The sequence below is a fragment of the Augochlora pura genome, chromosome 7 (assembly GCF_028453695.1).
Source record: "Augochlora pura isolate Apur16 chromosome 7, APUR_v2.2.1, whole genome shotgun sequence".
Classification (NCBI taxonomy): domain Eukaryota; kingdom Metazoa; phylum Arthropoda; class Insecta; order Hymenoptera; family Halictidae; genus Augochlora; species Augochlora pura.
Genome location: NC_135778.1, coordinates 31297705 through 31316291, shown reverse-complemented (window position 1 = coordinate 31316291; position 18587 = coordinate 31297705). Strand labels below are relative to the sequence as shown.

General features: G+C 36.8%; 2 protein-coding genes across 2 annotated transcripts in view; one reads left to right on the top strand and one right to left on the bottom strand.

Annotated features, from left to right (window-relative positions):
• LOC144471989 (uncharacterized) overlaps positions 1-5474 on the bottom strand; it is an 8706-nt gene extending 3232 nt beyond the window's left edge. Inside the window, exons 1-4 of the mRNA XM_078184617.1 lie at positions 5092-5474; positions 4768-4844; positions 3679-3876; positions 102-310 (exon numbers count right to left, since the gene is read on the bottom strand). Coding sequence (XP_078040743.1) covers positions 102-310; positions 3679-3876; positions 4768-4844; positions 5092-5474 — 867 coding nt within the window. The remainder of the gene's footprint in view (positions 1-101; positions 311-3678; positions 3877-4767; positions 4845-5091) is intronic.
• Positions 5475-7216: 1742 nt separating this feature from the next.
• On the top strand, positions 7217-10930 carry LOC144472646 (uncharacterized). The gene is made up of 2 exons (XM_078185932.1): positions 7217-7380; positions 8402-10930. Exons 1-2 carry the CDS (start codon positions 7217-7219, stop codon positions 10143-10145), a joined length of 1908 nt encoding a protein of 635 aa, XP_078042058.1. The 3' UTR covers positions 10146-10930.
• The last annotated feature ends 7657 nt before the right edge of the window (positions 10931-18587 follow it).

Genomic DNA, 18587 nt, shown 5'->3' with positions numbered 1-18587 from the left:
AGAGAGAGAGAGAGAGAGAGAGAGAGAGAGAGAGAGAGAGAGGTATGTTTAATCTCCGCGTTCATAGAACAGGAACGGTTGAGGTTAAGTCCCGGGCTTACCGTTAAAGTGAAAAAGACTGGGAGCAGCGCTATCGGAAGTGGCGAACCGCGTAGTTCCGATCTCTCGGACGGGGGTCCGGAAAGAGTCAAGTGTCTCAGTAAATCAAGAAGCTCGGCCAGCAGCTCTCCGTGACGGCCGCCGACGTCCTGTCGTATTAAGCCCAGGGCGTCCCTCGCAATCACATGGGCGGTCACCCCCGGATTGTCAGCTGGTCGATGCGAAATTACCATTTAATCACCGCTCTTACGATTCTTGGCCCCCGCCGGTAGTTACAGTCGTGCGGGAACGGAGGGCACCGGATTTATGGTAACCATCGGCCTGCACTGCGTGTGCTACTTTCCTAGTCGATTATGCTAAACGCTGAGGAGGTTAGGTTAGTCGAACTTGTTCGTTGTCGATGATTTCTCGAGCTAATAAGGGAAACGTTGACTTTGGGACGATACGATGTCCAATTGAGACCATTTATGCAACATGACGGATTGTTAGGTTGTAGTACCAATATCTAGTTACTTTTTGGTAACATAACTAGTAGTGTTAGTTCTTGATTATTCTGTTTAGAACATTTTTCAATATTTTCAACATTTTTTCAATTTTTTCACTATAATATTGTATCTTAAAATTATTGTTGCTATAGAATTGTTCGAAAAGCTCTTAAAGTACGCTATATGGGGGTTAGATCAGTCGCACTCATCTGTTGCCAATGATGTCTTAAGTCAATAAGGGAAAAATTGACTTTGGGACGATTCGATATTTAGCTTTCTGACGACTGTTGGCCCAACTGGGACAGTTTATGAAACATAGCGGATGATTAGGTTATGATGCCAATCTCTACTTACGTTTTTGGGATTTAATTAGTTTTGATAGACACAAATTATTCTGTTTAGAAACGTTTGTAAATGCTTGTAGGAAATTGTATTTTTGTAATTGTTTCAATATGAAATAATTTTTTAAGTTCGTTGAAATGTTATTGTTTAAAGCAATTTTTCCGGTAGAATTGTTTTATAGACAGAAATAAAATATTAAATGGGGATAACTTGGGTTTTTGTTCAATTACAAATGTGTAATTTTTTCTGAGTGGTTATAACGAAAGAAAATTTGCAATGAAACCAGTGAGAGAAAAGTACATCGTCCGTCAAATTGTAAGTATGGACTTTCAGCAATCGTTGATTCCAGTTTATAAATTGCAAAGACGAGGACACGCTACTTTTTATGTGGAATCCGATATTTTAACTGCAAATGGAGACAGGTGGTGAAAAACCGTTAATTACGTCCAACGAAAACCGATGATTTACATTAGCAAATAACGATGTAGACACGGGAAAGTTTCTGCGAATGACTACCGTTCCTCCATTTTCCTGGGCCAGTGCTGCCAACAAAATAAAAAACTAAATTTCCAATTCTGCCCAGTTCGAGCAAAGTTCTTGTGATGAATATGGAGAGCCAGAAATAAATAAATTGATAAATTAGTAAATTAAGAAGTTGAATAAACAAAATCGGAAATGGAGAAATAAATCTCCTCAGAAATTGAACATTTAGAAAATTAAGGAAATAAAACATGACAGAATGAACGAAATAGGGGATGAAAACAATAAACAAATATGTTGAAGGAACAAGAGATTGATGTAAATTAAACCGAATAGATACGAATAAACACATAAATTAACAAATTACAAGAATTGAATAAGCAAGATACGAAATGAAGATATACAAACAACGATTCAGATATTGAAGAACCGTGACATAAGAAAAATATGAATTAACGAATTAAATATATTAAGAAATAATTGTCAAAGAAATTAAGAAATCAAGAAATTGATGAGAACAAAAGTAAGTGGATTGAGAAATGAAAATATTGGAAAACTGATGAAATTAATTAAGCAAGGGAATGAACGAATTAAGGAATACAGGAATTAACAGAAATTACTATAATACTATCTTTAGCAATGTTGGAATGGTAGTTGGAAATGTCGCAGAATTTCGAGAACGTGAATTTGATTCGAAAGTGCCACCGTAGTGACGGAGCTGGCTTTAGTTACTTCCCGTTAGCACGGAGTCGTCAAGAATTTTTTCCAAAAGCGGCGCTCGTCAAAGGACACATCGAAACACCAAAATGAAATTTTACAAAATGTCTGACTCAGCGCAACCCTTTTAATTATCGGGCACCGTGTCGCAACGAGAATCTCGGGAACGTCCAACGATTGGGCAACATGGCGGAATTATTGCTTAGCTCAGCGTTCGTCGTTTACTTGTTCGTTTCATCAGCGTCGCGTTGCAATATCGCGCGCGTGCAATCGAAAAGATTGCGTTTTTGTCCTCGCGAACGACCGAATTAAAAACACGTTAACACTTTTCCGGCTTCATTGCGCTGTTCCGCGCTCGCGCCAACTTTTATTCGCCGTTCAATTAAATGTGCAAACTTTGCAGCATTGAACTGCGAATTCATTCGATTAGAACGTTGTTGAACAAAGCATAAAAACGAAGATTGTTATATTTTCAGGAGAAATGAACGGAAGCCGTTTCCTACCAAGTTGAATTTCTGTCGAAAGGTGGGACAATTGATTTCAAAGTGCAGAAGAAAATTTGAGGAGGTGTGCATATTATTCGTATTATGCATATTGAGCGTATATGTACAGTATGCGTTCTTAAGAAGACTGTATTTCATTATTCCTTATAATAATATTATTGTTAAAAATTCTTAAAACATTTTTTTCAGAACTATGCCGTTAACCATACTTTCTTCTAAAACATATTTCTGTTTAAACCTCCTTTATTTTAGAGAGTACTATAAATAAAAATATAAATAGGCGCTTGAAAATGGAAATAAGAAATATGAAATGCTGATTGAAACTAAAAATTGTCGATCAGAAAGTGAAATTGAAAATATCAGGTAGGAAATAAAACTAAAAATTGTCAATTATTGTAGAAAGTGAGAATAAAAGTACCAAATAGAATCTAACATGAAAAATTACCAAATGGGTAGCAGAAATTGAAATACCAAATAAAGAATTAAAAGTGAAATTGCTGAGCAGAAACTGCAATTAAAAATTGTCAAATAGAATATAGGAATTAAAGCACTCGGTGGATAGTACATCAAACATATCGCAGAAACTGAAATACCAAATAAAAATAAAAATTGTCAACTAAAAAATAAACGAAAGCGCCGAGCGCGAACTAAACTGAAAAAAATACCGAATGGAAAATGGAAATATAAACTTTCGTTAGTATTTGAATTCAATGAAAAACTGACTCATAGAATTGTCAATTAAACAATAGAAATAAAAAATATGAAATGGTAATCGAAACCAAAAATTGTCAATTAGAAAGAGAGAATAATAGTATTAATGCATCAGTATCTAGAACGATAAATCGCCGAATAGAAAACAATATTCAAGATACGATACAAATTAAAAATTTCCAATTAGAAAGGAAAATTGCAAGTCGAAGATAGGAAATAAAAATGGCCGGCTTAGCATAAAATAATAATGTAAGGGATGTTTTCGGGGTATGCAAATGCGGATTATGGCCGGGAGTGCAGGGGGAATATCTAGGGTGGCGTTGTTGGTGGTATAGAATTACCGAGGAGCAGTTCTTGGACGTGCTGAGGCATCACTGGTTTCTTCAAATGGCCGAGGAAGAGCTGCAACGCGGCAGCGCACTCGAGGGCCGCGTTGTTGTTGTCGAAATGAGGTTTCTCCCCCCTCTTCAGCGAATTTAGGATTCGCGTTCTAAGCTCGCGGCGCCCGCCGCGCCGGAACAGACCCTCCACCCTCGCATCTTCAATGGGATACCATCAGAACTCTTACCCGTTTATCCCACACTCTTTCCGTTACCCTTCTGCAGCCTACAACCCTTTTTTTTTACCAGGAAAAGGCCGCGTAGCCAAGAAAGGGCCGGCAGCGTCCTTTCATTTTTTGTCGAAAATAGTTTAAACTCGTCGGCGAAAGCGTTTTTGAAAGAGCGAAGGCGAAGTGGAAGAAAATAAATTAAAAGGGACGGAGAGGGTCGTTGAGAGCCGAGAGGAAGAGGCGTTTTTTCACAATAGAAAAATTGGAATATGCCATTTAGGCAAGCTGGGGTGTCGCTGGGGAATGAAAAAGAATACGGTTGCCCGTTTTACCAGAGGAAAATTGAAAAGGAGCGCGGCTTTCCTAGTCGATCTTTTGTGAAAAATAGGAAAATATCGTAATTGAATCGGAAAGCATGAATGTTGGCGAAGTGGGTCTTCTCCCAGCCATAACATTTTTGCTGTTTCATCAACGTTGGATAGTGTAATTTGAACTTGTATTTTAAAAAATTCTGGCTCAAAATGGTCCCAAGTTCCGATCAAAATAAATAAAATCGAGCTTACATCCTAGACGACGCTATTTAAATTTGGATTTTCACTTCGATATATAATTTTTAAAATAGATTGCAGAAGGTGAATGCCTCGCTCTCTTCAAATATTGCGTAAACATATTTAAATGTTTATATTACGTAATGTTATAAAACAGTGTGTTGTTGTACTCTGGATGGTGTATAGAATTATTTTAAGATAGGGTAATTATGTGTACAGCTTTCATAGTTAAAGAAAGATTAATAATTAAGAAGTTAGGAGAAATGAAAATTGATATTTTTGATCATAATGCTTTCTGAATTTGTGGTTAAAATGTCGAAATGGTTACATACGCTTCTTGAGGAAGACTATGATCTCCTTGACCGATTGCAACGACTTCTTCGATATTATGTCGTCGTCTGTATCCTGTCTGCAACAAAATTTCGGAAATCAAATTTCATTTACAAAACTGTTTGATTTACAGTCACACACACACAACTGTTTTTGTGCGGCAGATAGGGACAGCAGAAAAAAAACCGCACAAAAAAAAATATTCAGAAACTTCATAAATAGCTATAAGAAATAATTTTTCACAAGATATTAAAGAAAATTTTTTTACGAGGTAGAGAGGGACCGCATAAAAAAAGTCTCGCATAGAAAATATGTCAAAGCTTTACGAAATAGCAAGAAAGCGCTTTCCAAAATTGTAAAGCTTTGCTTTCCTATATTTTTGTACAGGAAAGTTCTTTCTGATTTTTGTTAGACGTCCTTCGTGCCAAACTTTATCGAAGGCTTTCTCTACGTCAAGAAAAAGTGCAGGACAGTATTGTTTTCTTTCCAGAGCTGCTGATATAGTGTTAGTCAGCCTATGTATTTGTTCAGTTGTAGCATGTTTGTTCCTAAAACCATATTGGTGTGGTGGTATAAGGTTATTGGCGTTGATTCTTTCTTTCATTCTATGTAGAATTATTTTTTCTAGTAGTTTGGCCATTAAAGGAAGAAGCGAGATCGGCCTGTATGATGATGGCAGGTGAGGATTCTTTGTTGGTTTAGGAAGCATGATAACTTCAGCTATTTTCCAGTAGGTGGGAAAAAAATGAAATCCTTAGTACGGCATTAAATATGAGTACAATTTCAATGAAACTAATACAATAAATTTCAATAAAATCTGCGTGGCCGCGGTGAAATGACGTCCCCGGCCGAAACTGAGAACCGCGCGTAGATCCGTGGCCATAAATAACGCAAAATAATATTCTGCCAGGTTAATTAAAAATAATATTTCATTGCGGACGCGGCGGCGTGGATGTCCATTATCCTCCGTCATTTTTAAAAGTGTGATAGAACCGACTCGTTCCGAATTACGCCAGGCAGTTTGTTAAAAAAAAATTCGAACGCATAAAACAACGGGAAGGGAATCGGAGCATCCAGGCCACGAAGAAACAATCGAGAGCGCGTGTTCGTGTCACGTTCGCTTTAACTAATTTATGCCAACGATAATTAAAAGCAAGCTCGGCCGTGCCGGGCGACTTGTTAGACTCAAGATAACCATTTTATCGGCTGGCAATTATAATTCTTACTTTACAGTATTGTTCGCCGCCGGATCGCCGATCTTAATAATCATAATTGCACCGATAACCTTTCGAGGCGCGTTGATTTTATAATTAATCCGCGCAAATCGACGAGCTTGTCGAGAGTCATTTTTACTCAGCGATAAAACCAGAATACATTTATGCAATGTTACAGAATAATTTCTTAATTTATGAGGCTTCCGAGAATTAATTTACGCGAATTCGCGGATCTTTCCAAGCAAAAATTTTAATAAAATATGTGATAGTATGTAATACCTAGTAAGAAGATTATATCAGCAGATATAGTAATTTATTCAATGGATTTAAAATAATTTAAAATAATTTTAAACCAATCGTCGATTTTAAAGAATTTTATGCCTGTCTTCTAATTTAAAGAATTTTACATCGGCCTTTAATTTCAAAGAAATTTAGACAATTTTAAATTAATAATTGATTATGAAAAATTTCGAATCAGTCTGCGATTTTAGATTATTTGAATTCAGTCTTCGATTTTAAACAATCTAAAATTAGTCTTTGACTCGGAATGCACTTAACTAGTTTCCCATCTTAAACAGTTTAAAATTAGTCTTTCTATCGAAGCAATTTTAAATTAGTCTTCGATTTAAACAGTTTGAAATCAAACTGCAATTTCAGAATCTCTTCGACAATCTTAATGTAAAATAAAAATTTTTCTAAGTCAATTGTAAGAGACAGGAATTAAATAACAATTAATATTTTCTTTTAACAATTTCAATATGTCGACGAAAGCGCAACGGTATTCTTAAATTGCTTCAAAATCTTCGCAAACTCGTGCTGTACGTATTTTGTTAAAAATGCATAAATAGACAGTTGAATAATTACTAAAAAAAAGTGAATACTATCAAAAATTGATACAGTTTAAAATGTTCAGCTGAGACAGAATGAGGCTGTAATTAATAATTTTCTTACGCCACATTTGTAAAGAAGAAAATAATATTACGTTCTCAATCGACCAAAAAGAGAACGATCGTTATTTGCATCACCTTGTCGCTGTTTCTGGCTCAAGGTCGCTCTCCGGAAGATCCTAACAGTGTCAGAAATGTGAACGATCCGACGCAAAACGATCGTTCGTGACACGTTGAACGAAAATGACGCAATTTGGAAGCATAACATCGTGCCGAACAATATTAAACACTCGACCAATGTTAGCTTATAAAGCGATCGTTGACACAACCGCGTTTAATAGTCCGGTAGCATGATCGGAGGAATCGTCCGAAAACCCGCCCTGCACTGTCTGCTCGTGAACGCGATCCTGATTGCTGGATCGCCGGGGATCTACGCGAGCGATCTATCGAGGAGCCGCAGGGATGCTTCCTGTCCCTCGTGCAGTCGAGATAGCCCAGCTGCCTTGGCAAATTGGTGAGAAACCGGAGCCGGCATTGACTAAGTCAATTTTTCAGAATCAACCGAGTTTTTCGGGATTTTTCACGAGCAAACTGGCTGACCTCTTTTCGAAACGAGTACAGTCGTTTTAAAAAACACGTTTCGCAGAACTTTGGCCATTTTTTTTTCACAGCGAAATCCTCGGAAAATGCTCAAATATCAACCTCATTTTTCTTACGATATAACATAACATTTTTCGAACTCGTTGAAAACATTTCAGTTTGAAGTTATTTATATCCTGAAGCACAAACGTTTTCGATAATAAAAACGGTTTAATTCTTAAATGATACACTAGGGATCATAAGTGATCCTAATATAGTAGTCATATTTATGAAAATCTTATTGTAAGTAAGTGGATAAGTCACGGTGCAGAATGAGTTCATATGTAATGTAGGGACTTTGATTAGTTTCCATTTGATGTATAGGGATTTTTACGATATCCTATTTGACATTCAGAGACGTTAGTGATGTCTTGTTTGTGATTTCTATTATTTTTCGTTTAAGCACGTTACTCCGTTTGAGACGCCATTTTGTTTTAGATCTAGACATTTTGATGATATTTTGTTTGCTAACTAGGTTCAGTTTATTTATTCTGCTTGAAATACAGGATTATCATGCCTTTCTTACGAGCTAGAGATTTTCATAACGTTTTATTTAAGATACAGGAATTTTCACAGTACTTCGTCAACGATATAGAAATTTTTATAATATTCTGTCTACGATATAGGGACATTTATAATGTCTTGTCTGCTAAGAATTTACATTATTTCCTTCTTGAGAGATCAAGGTACTTTGATGACGTTCCATTTGAGGTGTAGGGATTTTGGTAACATTCTACTTGACATACCAACGATTTTGACGATGTCTTGTTTGCAATCCAGAGATTGTTATTATACCTCGTTCCAGAGGTACTGATTTTCATTGAACCTCGTTTAAGATCTAGGCACTTTAATGACGTTCTGTCTTGAAATCTGGGGATTTTTTAATTTTGTTTCAGGGACTCGCCATCTCCAAGGGTTCCCCGGCTCAGTGATGCAGAATCTACAAGCTGGTACAGCGGCAAAGGCCAGTCTCAGCAATCCCAGTACCGTACCAATCCCTTTTCAGTCGATCCCCTTAATCCATATTACGGAGCCGCTCGAGGCAGAGGTAGCGCAGAAGTCAGCAGGGCCTGGAGCGCCGGCGGACGCGAAGGTTCCAACACACTCCGATTCGGGGACGTCTATCCTGACCTGGCTCCTGCACCAGCCTCCCCTTTTTACAATATAAAAACGCCGAATTCTCCTACGGTGCCGCTTTCACCCCTTGGTCCAGTCTCTAAGGTACCGTCTCAACCCCTTAGTCCAAACTCCGCTTTAGTGCTTCCACCCAATCGCCCATTCTACAATCCACAATTTCAACCCTTTGGTCCGGTCTCCAATCCACCGTTTCAACCCCTTAGTCCCGTCTCCAATCCACCATTTCAACCCCTTGGTCCGGTCTCCAATCCACCGTTTCAACCCCTTGGTCCGGCCTCTAATCCACCGTTTCAACCCTTTGCTCCGGACTCTAATCCACCGTTTGAACCCTATGGTCCGGCCTCCAATCCACCATTTCAACCCTTTGCTCCGGTAATCAGTCCATCGTTTCAACCTTTTGGTCCAGCCTCCAATGGACCATTTCGACCGAACGGGCCGGTTTCGAGGATTCCGTTCAGGAATCTCGACTCCTACGACCTAGCAGATCCTAAGGTCACATCGGTGAATCCTGGATACCTGAACTATGAGCTTCCAGTTCCACCGAAATCTATTTTCGAAGATCCTGATACGAGAACATCGGTGGTCTACCGAGCTGACAAGTACAATGACGACTCTGACGAGGATGATCCTGCTCCTCTTTATCCCTCAGATTATCCCCGAAAACAGTTCGATTCGAGAACAGACGTTTTTGAGGTCGGAAGACCAGGAATTCAAGTCGATAAAACCGTGTTATTCCCCCCGCCCCCGAAAATGTACGGATGGATCCGAACAAATAATGGAGGTAATTATCGGCTGAACAGATCCAAGGAATCTAGGGTCACCGGTGCAACAAGCGAAACCCAAAGAGATCAGCTTCTGGGGGCTAGCCTAAGCCAGAGACTTGGCGAGTCGCAGGAAGATCAGTCTAGAGACGTTCGAGTCGGCCAACCGCAAATAGAGCAAATTCAGGACCCTGGAATGGCTCAAAGACTTAGCAATTTCCCGGAGAATCAGTTCAGGGAGTCTAGAATGGCGCAGAACTATCAGAATGTCCAAGGGAATCAACCTAGGGACTCTAAGACGGCTGACAGGTTCGGCCAGCATCAAGATGCCCAGCCTGAGGACTTCAAGATGGCTGATAGGATCGTCTATGGGGATCAGTCTAGGAACTCGAGGATGGCTGACAAATTGATTCAACCTCTGGAGAAGCAGTTTAGATCGTCCAGTGTGATGCAAGTTCCAGAGACTGGCTTCGCACCCCGAGATCAGTTATCGCAACAGGACATTATGAAGATCATGCAGCAGGTTGGAACCGTGGTTGCCAACCGTAGCAATGCGGAGGAGCAGAAACGTGGCCAACAAGACGTTCAGGTTGCTAGCGATTACGCGAACAAGAGTCTCGATTCACCGAGGAAGGAAGAGGCTAAGGAGAAGAGGGGTACTGTGGATGAAGAAAAAGTTCCAGCGAATGCGAACGATGATTATAGTCTGCCGCAGGAAATGACCACGCAAGCTGTCGCTTAATAGTTCGAAGGCTATAATAGAGTCTAGGGAATTATTTTTTTTGAGATGGTGGTTGTTTTTTCCGATAAGAATAATGGGGACTATTTTCAGTAATTGTTATTTTGGGTAATGGGGATTGTTTTTACTAATAGTTAATTTCATTAATGGGGATTAGTTTTAGTAATTGTTATTTTAAGGTAATGGATATAATTCTGAGGTTAGATTTGCAATTGTTGTTCTGCATAGCGGAGATTATTTTTGATAAATTGGTAACTTTGAATAGTGGAATTATTTTTAACAGATTGGCAGTATTTACTTTCAATAGTGCGGATTATATTTGTAGGATTGGCAATTTCTATTTTCAATATTGGGAATTGTTTTTTATTAATGGGCAATCGTTAGTTTCAATAGCGAAGATTATATTTAATAAATTGGCAATCTCTATTTTCAATAGTGCAGATTATTGTAATTAGATTGGCAATTGTTACTTTCAATAATAGAAATTATTTTTCACTGTTAAAATAATGATGGTTGCTTTTCTTAACATCAATTTTGGAGGTTAAAACCGTATCGTTGTCAAGGTTGGTGCATTTGAATATAAGACAACTATAGTGCAACAATAAATTCTTGTTTAATTTTTTGCAAATAAATTGTTAATTACCGTGACATATTCTTATTGTAAAATACATACACTGTAATAATTCTGCAATACTAAATAGAGATGATTATTTCTAACAGATTGTTAATTCTCAATCTTACTGGTGAAATAATAATAATTATTTTACTAAAATCAAATTTAGAGGATAGAAATGTAGGCAACTTTGATATTTTGAATGTAAAAGAAATACAATGGAATAATAAATTATTATCTACTTTACTTTAAATAAAATGATTGTTCCTACGCATTTGTATTGTCCTTTATAAATGCTGTAATAATTGTCAAATCTGATTAAATATGATTATTATTATTATACAAATGGAATACAGATTCATTTACAATAACGTAATACAATGTAATTTCATATGCTTTTAGATATTATTGATTATTGAAAGGTTAGTCGAATCCAGATAGTAATGTTAAAACTAGAACAATTAAAAATAATACAAAGTTTAATGTAATTAAAAATCAAAACAATTTATTCTAATAATATAGAAATTGAAATGTCTAAAAATATCTTAAAAATTAAGGAAACTATAAAACCTGTTATAAATGCACAGAAAACGACTCTTTCAACAATGTTGACGTTAAAATAGACTCTGTGTCCCACTGTAATTTATTAATATTAAAATGAAATATTAAAAAACTACATAGAAATTAAAAATTGATACAAGGAAAGACAAAATAATTTTCCCAACAATGTCGAAGTTAAACAATGATTTATGTCTCATTATAATTTACACAACAAATTAATCTACTTCAAAGTTAAAAATGACAAAATCATGGACACGAGTACAGAACAATGCGATTTGTTTTTCGAATTATAAATATTAAAACTTCGCTTAAAAATAAATAAAACGCACACAAATAACCACAAGATAATTTCTCCAATAATGTTAAAGTTGAAAGAAAGAGTTGTGTTTCATTGTGTTTTATAACACAAACTAATTTACGCCAAAGTTAAAAAGATAAATAAAATTTGTACGAGCAATGACAATGCGATTTATGTTTTAAATCGTAAATATTAAAAATTCTATGGTAAACGAGAATCTCGCACAAGTAAAAACAAGATAATTTTGCCAATAATATGAAAGATGAAAATGTGGCTGTTCCTTTCGGATAGACAACTGGACAAGTCTCCTTAATAGAAACGATCTGGCACGTGCTACCACGCAGCTGTTCCCTCTGTTCCAACGGTGTGGTTCCAATCAAAACCCGGCGGAGATAAGAAAAGTTCATGGTTTCCGGTGAAAGGAAGAACCCCAGATTGAGACTTAGTTTTACAGACAGAGGGTGGAGAAAGTATCCGCCCGTTGCGGATGAAGGAAAGAATCCCTGCGCGGAATCGCGGAACAGCTTAAGGTGAACGGAACCAACCGACGAAACCGACTTCCGCTCGGTCAGCCTTGGTTCGATCCACGGTATATTGAAATCATTCAACAGTTTGTTGATTGAACAAACACCGTCCTCGTTTCTCCAGATGCCAGAATCAATTTTTCCGCGCGTCCGAACACTAAACGTCGACGTTGAAAAATGTTGAACTGTTGTTGTTAGATTAATTCCTAATTATTCCTTCCCGGAATCGCAGTCACTTTTCCGTAAATAAACAACAGCCCAGAACAAAATTTTGAAAATGATTACCGGTTTCCATCGCCGTCACTCCACAGAGGATATCCTCCGCTTCACAAACATCTCCAACATTAACGTTTTCTTATTCCACTCTATTGCCAAAATTGCAGTCGAGTCACACCAAAACCCCCTGGTCCGAGCAACAGGGACTTATGATCGGAATAAAATCCCCTATAAGTCAAAAGGATCTATCGGTTTTCCCCTCTCGTTCCTTGAGGACCCCGAGGCTCAGGAACGCTTCGCCAAAGGAAGAAAAGGTGTTCCTCACATATAATCTGCTCACCTACAGCCCGGCGCACTACCCCCCTGCTGTCCTAGAGCCCCCCCCCCCCCCTCCACTCCTACTCAAATCGTTCCAGAGTAATAATTTCTGAAGTGACAGTTCTACTCCTCCTCACTACATTTACTAATGCTTGTCTTAAGTTCCTGATCATTACTCCCTTGTTTTGTACTGCATCAAATTTTTATAAAACCCAGTATACTTGATCCAGTGTCTTATCAATCAAAAATTCCTGCACGCAGCGTCAAAACATTGGCGTCTGTTTTCACTGGATCGCCGCTCGGGTCGGAGCACGTAAACACGACCAGCTTTACCATTGGTATCTGTTTGGAGTTTCGTGCTAATGCTTATGTGTGCGAGTGTAACCGACTTATCTCCATGCGTCGACATTGCTCGTTCCTACATCCTACTTGCTTGTTCTATAATTTCCATTTGTTTTATCTCGTGCTCCTCCTTACCCACCCCTTCTTCCCCCCCTAACCCCTATCTCTTCATATAATTGTTTGCATGTCACGAAGTTTTTTGAAATTTTCCTTCGTTTTACTAAATGTTTTCCCCTCCAGGTTACATTTTCCTGTAGTTAACGCCATCTACCTCATTTGCCTGGTGAGCCGGTACTACCGGCAGGAACGAGCCTCCGCCCACCTCACCACAAACATTTAAAAAAAAAAATTCTCATCGGGCAGTTTCAAGTCAAATCGCGACGCGAAACGTAGCAAGATCGAGCCGAGTTCTCCTTCGAGCAATAGTTAACCCCCGCCGACTTGGTGCGAAAACCAGGGAGCGTGTCTTAGGACTATCGCGAATCTTACACTACACTTACGCACTTGTAATAGACTGAAGTTGTTAGATTATATTAGTTTTTACTTGCAATTCGGTGTACAAGTTTATTTCATTCCATGTCCCAGTTCGAGTCAGTTGTTGGTAACGATCTCACAAAGATACACCTTTGCCGCTCGAGGTGTATCAACTAATATTTCTTTTGAAGTTACGAGGAAAAATTAGAATCAATCCAAAACCCCATTTCCCAATCAGTGGCGACCCGGTAATGAAAGAGGCATCGGCCAGTCCGTGAATCAAACCTATCCCCCAGTGGCGACCGATTAGATATATTTTGAAATTATATTATTATAATAATATTATATTATATATATTATTGTTACGAACATCGAATGGATGACCGGTGCCGGAATAAAAGACAACACGGTTCAGGGTCTTCCAATCGAGCTGAACTTCGGCAGTGGCTATTTCGACAGCGAACTTGACACATTGTATTTAATAATTCGAAATATTGTATTGTATAAACGAAAGTAGAACTTGATATATTGTATTGTATAAAACGAAAGTAAATAATAAATAATAAATATGCCGCGGACTCGCGGAACGGGGCGACGGAAACTGGACGAGCTTCCCGAAGATCGTAACAATATGTTAAATTATATGTTTAGATTAAATAATTAGATGACAATTTTGTATTATAATTGTTTACAAACGACATGTTACAAATATAGCAATTATCAAACACATAATTTCTTAAATAACATTTTTTATGACTCTTATAAAAGGTTTTAAGTAATTTTTATAATACGAACGGCGGGAAGTTTAATAAAAAATTTTTGTGCTCACCGCGAGATTAGTTATCGAGAAATTCTGGAAAAATATTGCCGCTTCACTCCTGCGTAGTCATATTTTCGTTGCGTTATCGGATATAAATGATTCAGCTAGAGTCGATAATCGAAAGCTTTTTTGGAAAACAAAAGTAAGTTTGGTTTTTATTTCCCGTGGACAGATATTCTCTTCGCCCTGTGTGGATATATTCGCATGCATATAATACGAACTGCGCAAATTGTCGCACATATTAGCTTTGAAATCTAGCCGGAGTATTTCAACGTGATTTAATGTAATTTAATATTAAAGGAAAATTTACAAAATTTATGTTCATTGTATTAAAAAATTTATGTACTTTTACTGTAATAATCCATTGTAATATTACTTTGAGTTTATTCGATATGAACATAATTATTTAAATTTTATTCAGGATATATTTTATACGTCTGCATACAATTATTTATGTCTTCTTAAAATTTATTTCGTATAAATGTAAACGTTTACGATTTAATTATTTGTTCTACATACGCAGCATTATTTGCGCTTTAAAAAGATGCTTTTTAAATTGTTATGTTCTAACATTGATTTCATAGATAACTATTCCAATTTGACTTAATTTATACAAAAATACATATTGTTCAATCCTACTCCAAAAATAAAATTTCTCATAAACGATTCCTGAATGTATTTCCATTTCAAAAAATTAAATATCGTCTGGTCTACAAGATGCAATCAGCCGAAGTTGCATATAAATATATAAACGGAACACCGAATCGACATTCGCAAACTTAGAATTTCGAGTGACAAAACAACGGCTCGATTTCTCGATAAAAATCAAGTTTCCGTTTCTAGCTTTGTCCATTTCTTTTACTGTACTATTTTAGAATTTTTCATTTATTCCGCGCCGGCGAGCAGCTACACTCCAGCAGATTAACAATCTTTTTGTTTCTCCTCTCGTTCGGAGAACAAAGCAGGTTGATTTTATGGCAGCCATGCAATCTGCCGAAAGCGGGTTGCAAGAAACAGTATAATTTCCGACAGAACCATTCTTCTGGCGAGGAAAAAATGTTACAGGCTATTCTGGGTTCGTCTAATGTGTCCACAATGTTTTAAGTCTCTGATTTTTATTATTCCCGTTTGGACAAATCACCGAATACCAACTTCTATCTTAGTTGTTTCGATTTTTTGGAAAAATACTTTTCTATAAAAGAACATTTGTATAATGGACAATGAGAACAGTTTCAAAATTATTAATTGAGCAGTTGTATTAATGCGAGTTACCTACAAATTTGTAGAAGTGCCGGCTGTATTCAAATTAAATGATTGACTAAGTCGGATAGGATATTCCCGTATAAATAAATTTGGAAATGATTGAAAAATAAATTAGTAATATTTGGGACACGATAATTGGAATAAGTAATTTTTTGAAGTGTCAATAATTGAGACATTCACATTGTTTTCATTCTTCATTAATTTCACGTAAAGTTTAAGCATTGTGGAAATAATTCGTTGCATAATTAGAGCACTAAACAATATGGAATGCAAGAAAAAGTGAATTTTTTTAGCCGAAAATATGTACGTAGCTGAACCAAAAATTATGCTGAATGTATTACACTAAGCTAAAAGTATTAGGACATCTGTTTGTTTAGCACGAACTTTAATTAAAAATAAGTAAATAAAAAAGAATATTTACAGAAATCTAAATCTAAGAGTAAATTTAAGTAATTAAAGCAATTTTCTATCGGATGTTCATGTTTACAGAATTTTTTGCAAGCGTCCCGATATTTTTGGTGGGAGATGTACGAAGCAGCTAAACCGAGCGACTCAATCTCTTTAAAAATCGAATGAAAATATACGTTCTTCGCAAGAAAGCGCGCACTTACGATTTAGTCTAGCAATTAATTTATTGGGTTGTTGACTATGAAACGTGCTCGACGAGCAGAACACGCTTTAATTGAAATTGGAGCAGAAGCTGCTCTGCGGTCAATATTCCATTAATATTTCGCAGTTGCGAAAGAACTCCGTGAATGCCATCACTGCCGGTATTATTAAATACGCATTGTCGGTGTATGAAAACAAGCGCGCTCGGCGCCGCGCTGCGCCGGGATAAAGGGGACGCAGCCATAATATGCTGACGACGATGAAAGCGTGTTGCCGGCCCGAACGGTCAAAAGTGCCCTAAATTTGGCTCGCCGCGATGTCGAAATACGATGAAGCTGCAAGTAACTTGAACCGGTGGGAACATCGCCTGCCGGAACATGGCTTTGCAATCGTTATTTGCAACATTGTTTGCTAAATATGGGGCCTCGAAACGCGTCGCTCGCGACCTTTATCAAAATTCCGTGACAATTCTCGCGACACCGAATCGTTAAGAAAATATTATTAGCAAATTATAAGCAAATATAATTACTATATAGTATATAATATTATGTAAGAATATTATAAGCAATTATTATTATATATTGTTGTTTATTTATGCATTGGAACGTATTTCTAAAGAAAATTTTATGGAAATTGCAGAAGCTTTTATTGAACGAACTTTTTATAGAAATATCGTTTTCCGGCTTTTATTAGCAAATTTTTCATGATGGATTCAATATTAAATTCTGATGCTACTTGCAGCGATTTATTACACTCGTTTATTATCCGTAATATTTTAACTTCGGTATAATCAGAAATATTAATTGGAAGCTCGATATTTAATTTTAAATACAATTGTAACGTTCAATGTTACTAATATGGACACATTTTCAATTAAAATTATACAAAAGACTCTTAACAATGAGTATTTTATCATTTTTATACTTCTTTTTATCTCTTTCAATATTGTAACTTTTAATATTAAAAATATCATTTATTAAAAATTCAGTGTAACTTCGGCGTAATTATCACTACAATTTCCAAGTTACTTTCGGCAGACTTTTGATAAAAATTTAATTGTGCTTATTATAATTTACTACCATTATTATCGGAAGAAGAATTGCAATTTAATTACGATTTACAATAAATACAGGCATCCAACATATTCGAATATATTACAATGGTAGTTATTGTACTGCAAACTTTTATGCATTTACGACAAAAATGTGTCACATTTCTTACGACCCTGTTGGAAAGTTAATATTTTGTATAAAAATTTACGGTTTAGTAATTACAATAAAACGAAAATTTGATCAAAATTGTAATAACTACTTGAAAAGTTAATTTGATTTGGTCCTAGATGGCACACCCTGTATAATGAGCATTTGCTCGAACTTCGAAATATCGCCATAAACAATAACACGTTCAACTTTCTGTGTGAATAAATCTTTCTCGAACCGTCGTAAAGAAGCAAACTAACAATAAGCAAATAAAGCCGCAGCATTCTATTCGACAGTAATGTATACTCTACAAGTGGAGCAATGCACTCCTGGAAAAAATCAAACTCCTCGACGTTTCAGCTTGGCAAACAATGTAAAATTGCCTTCTCCAATTCTCTTCTATTTACATACTACACAAACAGCGACTCTCTCGAAATATGTATGTACCACGGTTCCGTCCATTGTACTAACATGTTCATTTTTAGTCTCTTCCGGCCGGCTTCGTCTTTAGTTTCATTCTCAATATCTACATAGAAATTACATTGTCAATCCTTATCTCAATTACATTCTTAGGCTCTATCTCAATTTCTATTTCAATTTATATCCGAACTTCCATCTCAATTTCTACCTCGATTTCTATCTCGATTTCTATCTCGATTTTATCCTCAGCCTCCTTCTCATCGCCATTCCCAGCCTTATCCTCAGTTTCATCGTCGATTTCGTCCTCCCATTGCGTCCCAATTTCACCCTTAGTCTCATTCTCAGTATCATTCTCGCGAGGGAAGTTCGGCAACCCGAATATTCTGACTTTTTGTTTAAACTTCTCAAGCTTGTTGGGGAGTGCTCAATGTAAAATTAAATGATATATCATTGAATTCAATTAAAACTGTAAAGACAACGTATTATGTAATATGAATTTCTTTATCAGTATTCTTGTCTCTTAAGTATCTTAATAAAATTGAGCAATTACAATGAATTAGCGAGAAAATTAATTTTTTATTATTAATTTTGTAGATAATCCTGTTGCTCGTTGTTACACGGTGTTCCTGTATTCGCTATTCCAAATCGGAATTTGGGACGCACAGCACTGTTGCGCTCTGGAAAAAAATATGCGTCAGCGGTGTCGTCATACAGAAAAATCGGTTTAAAAGCCAGCCGAATCGTCCAAGCATTCAGTTCGCTCTGATTGTCCGGTCGATTCTACAACG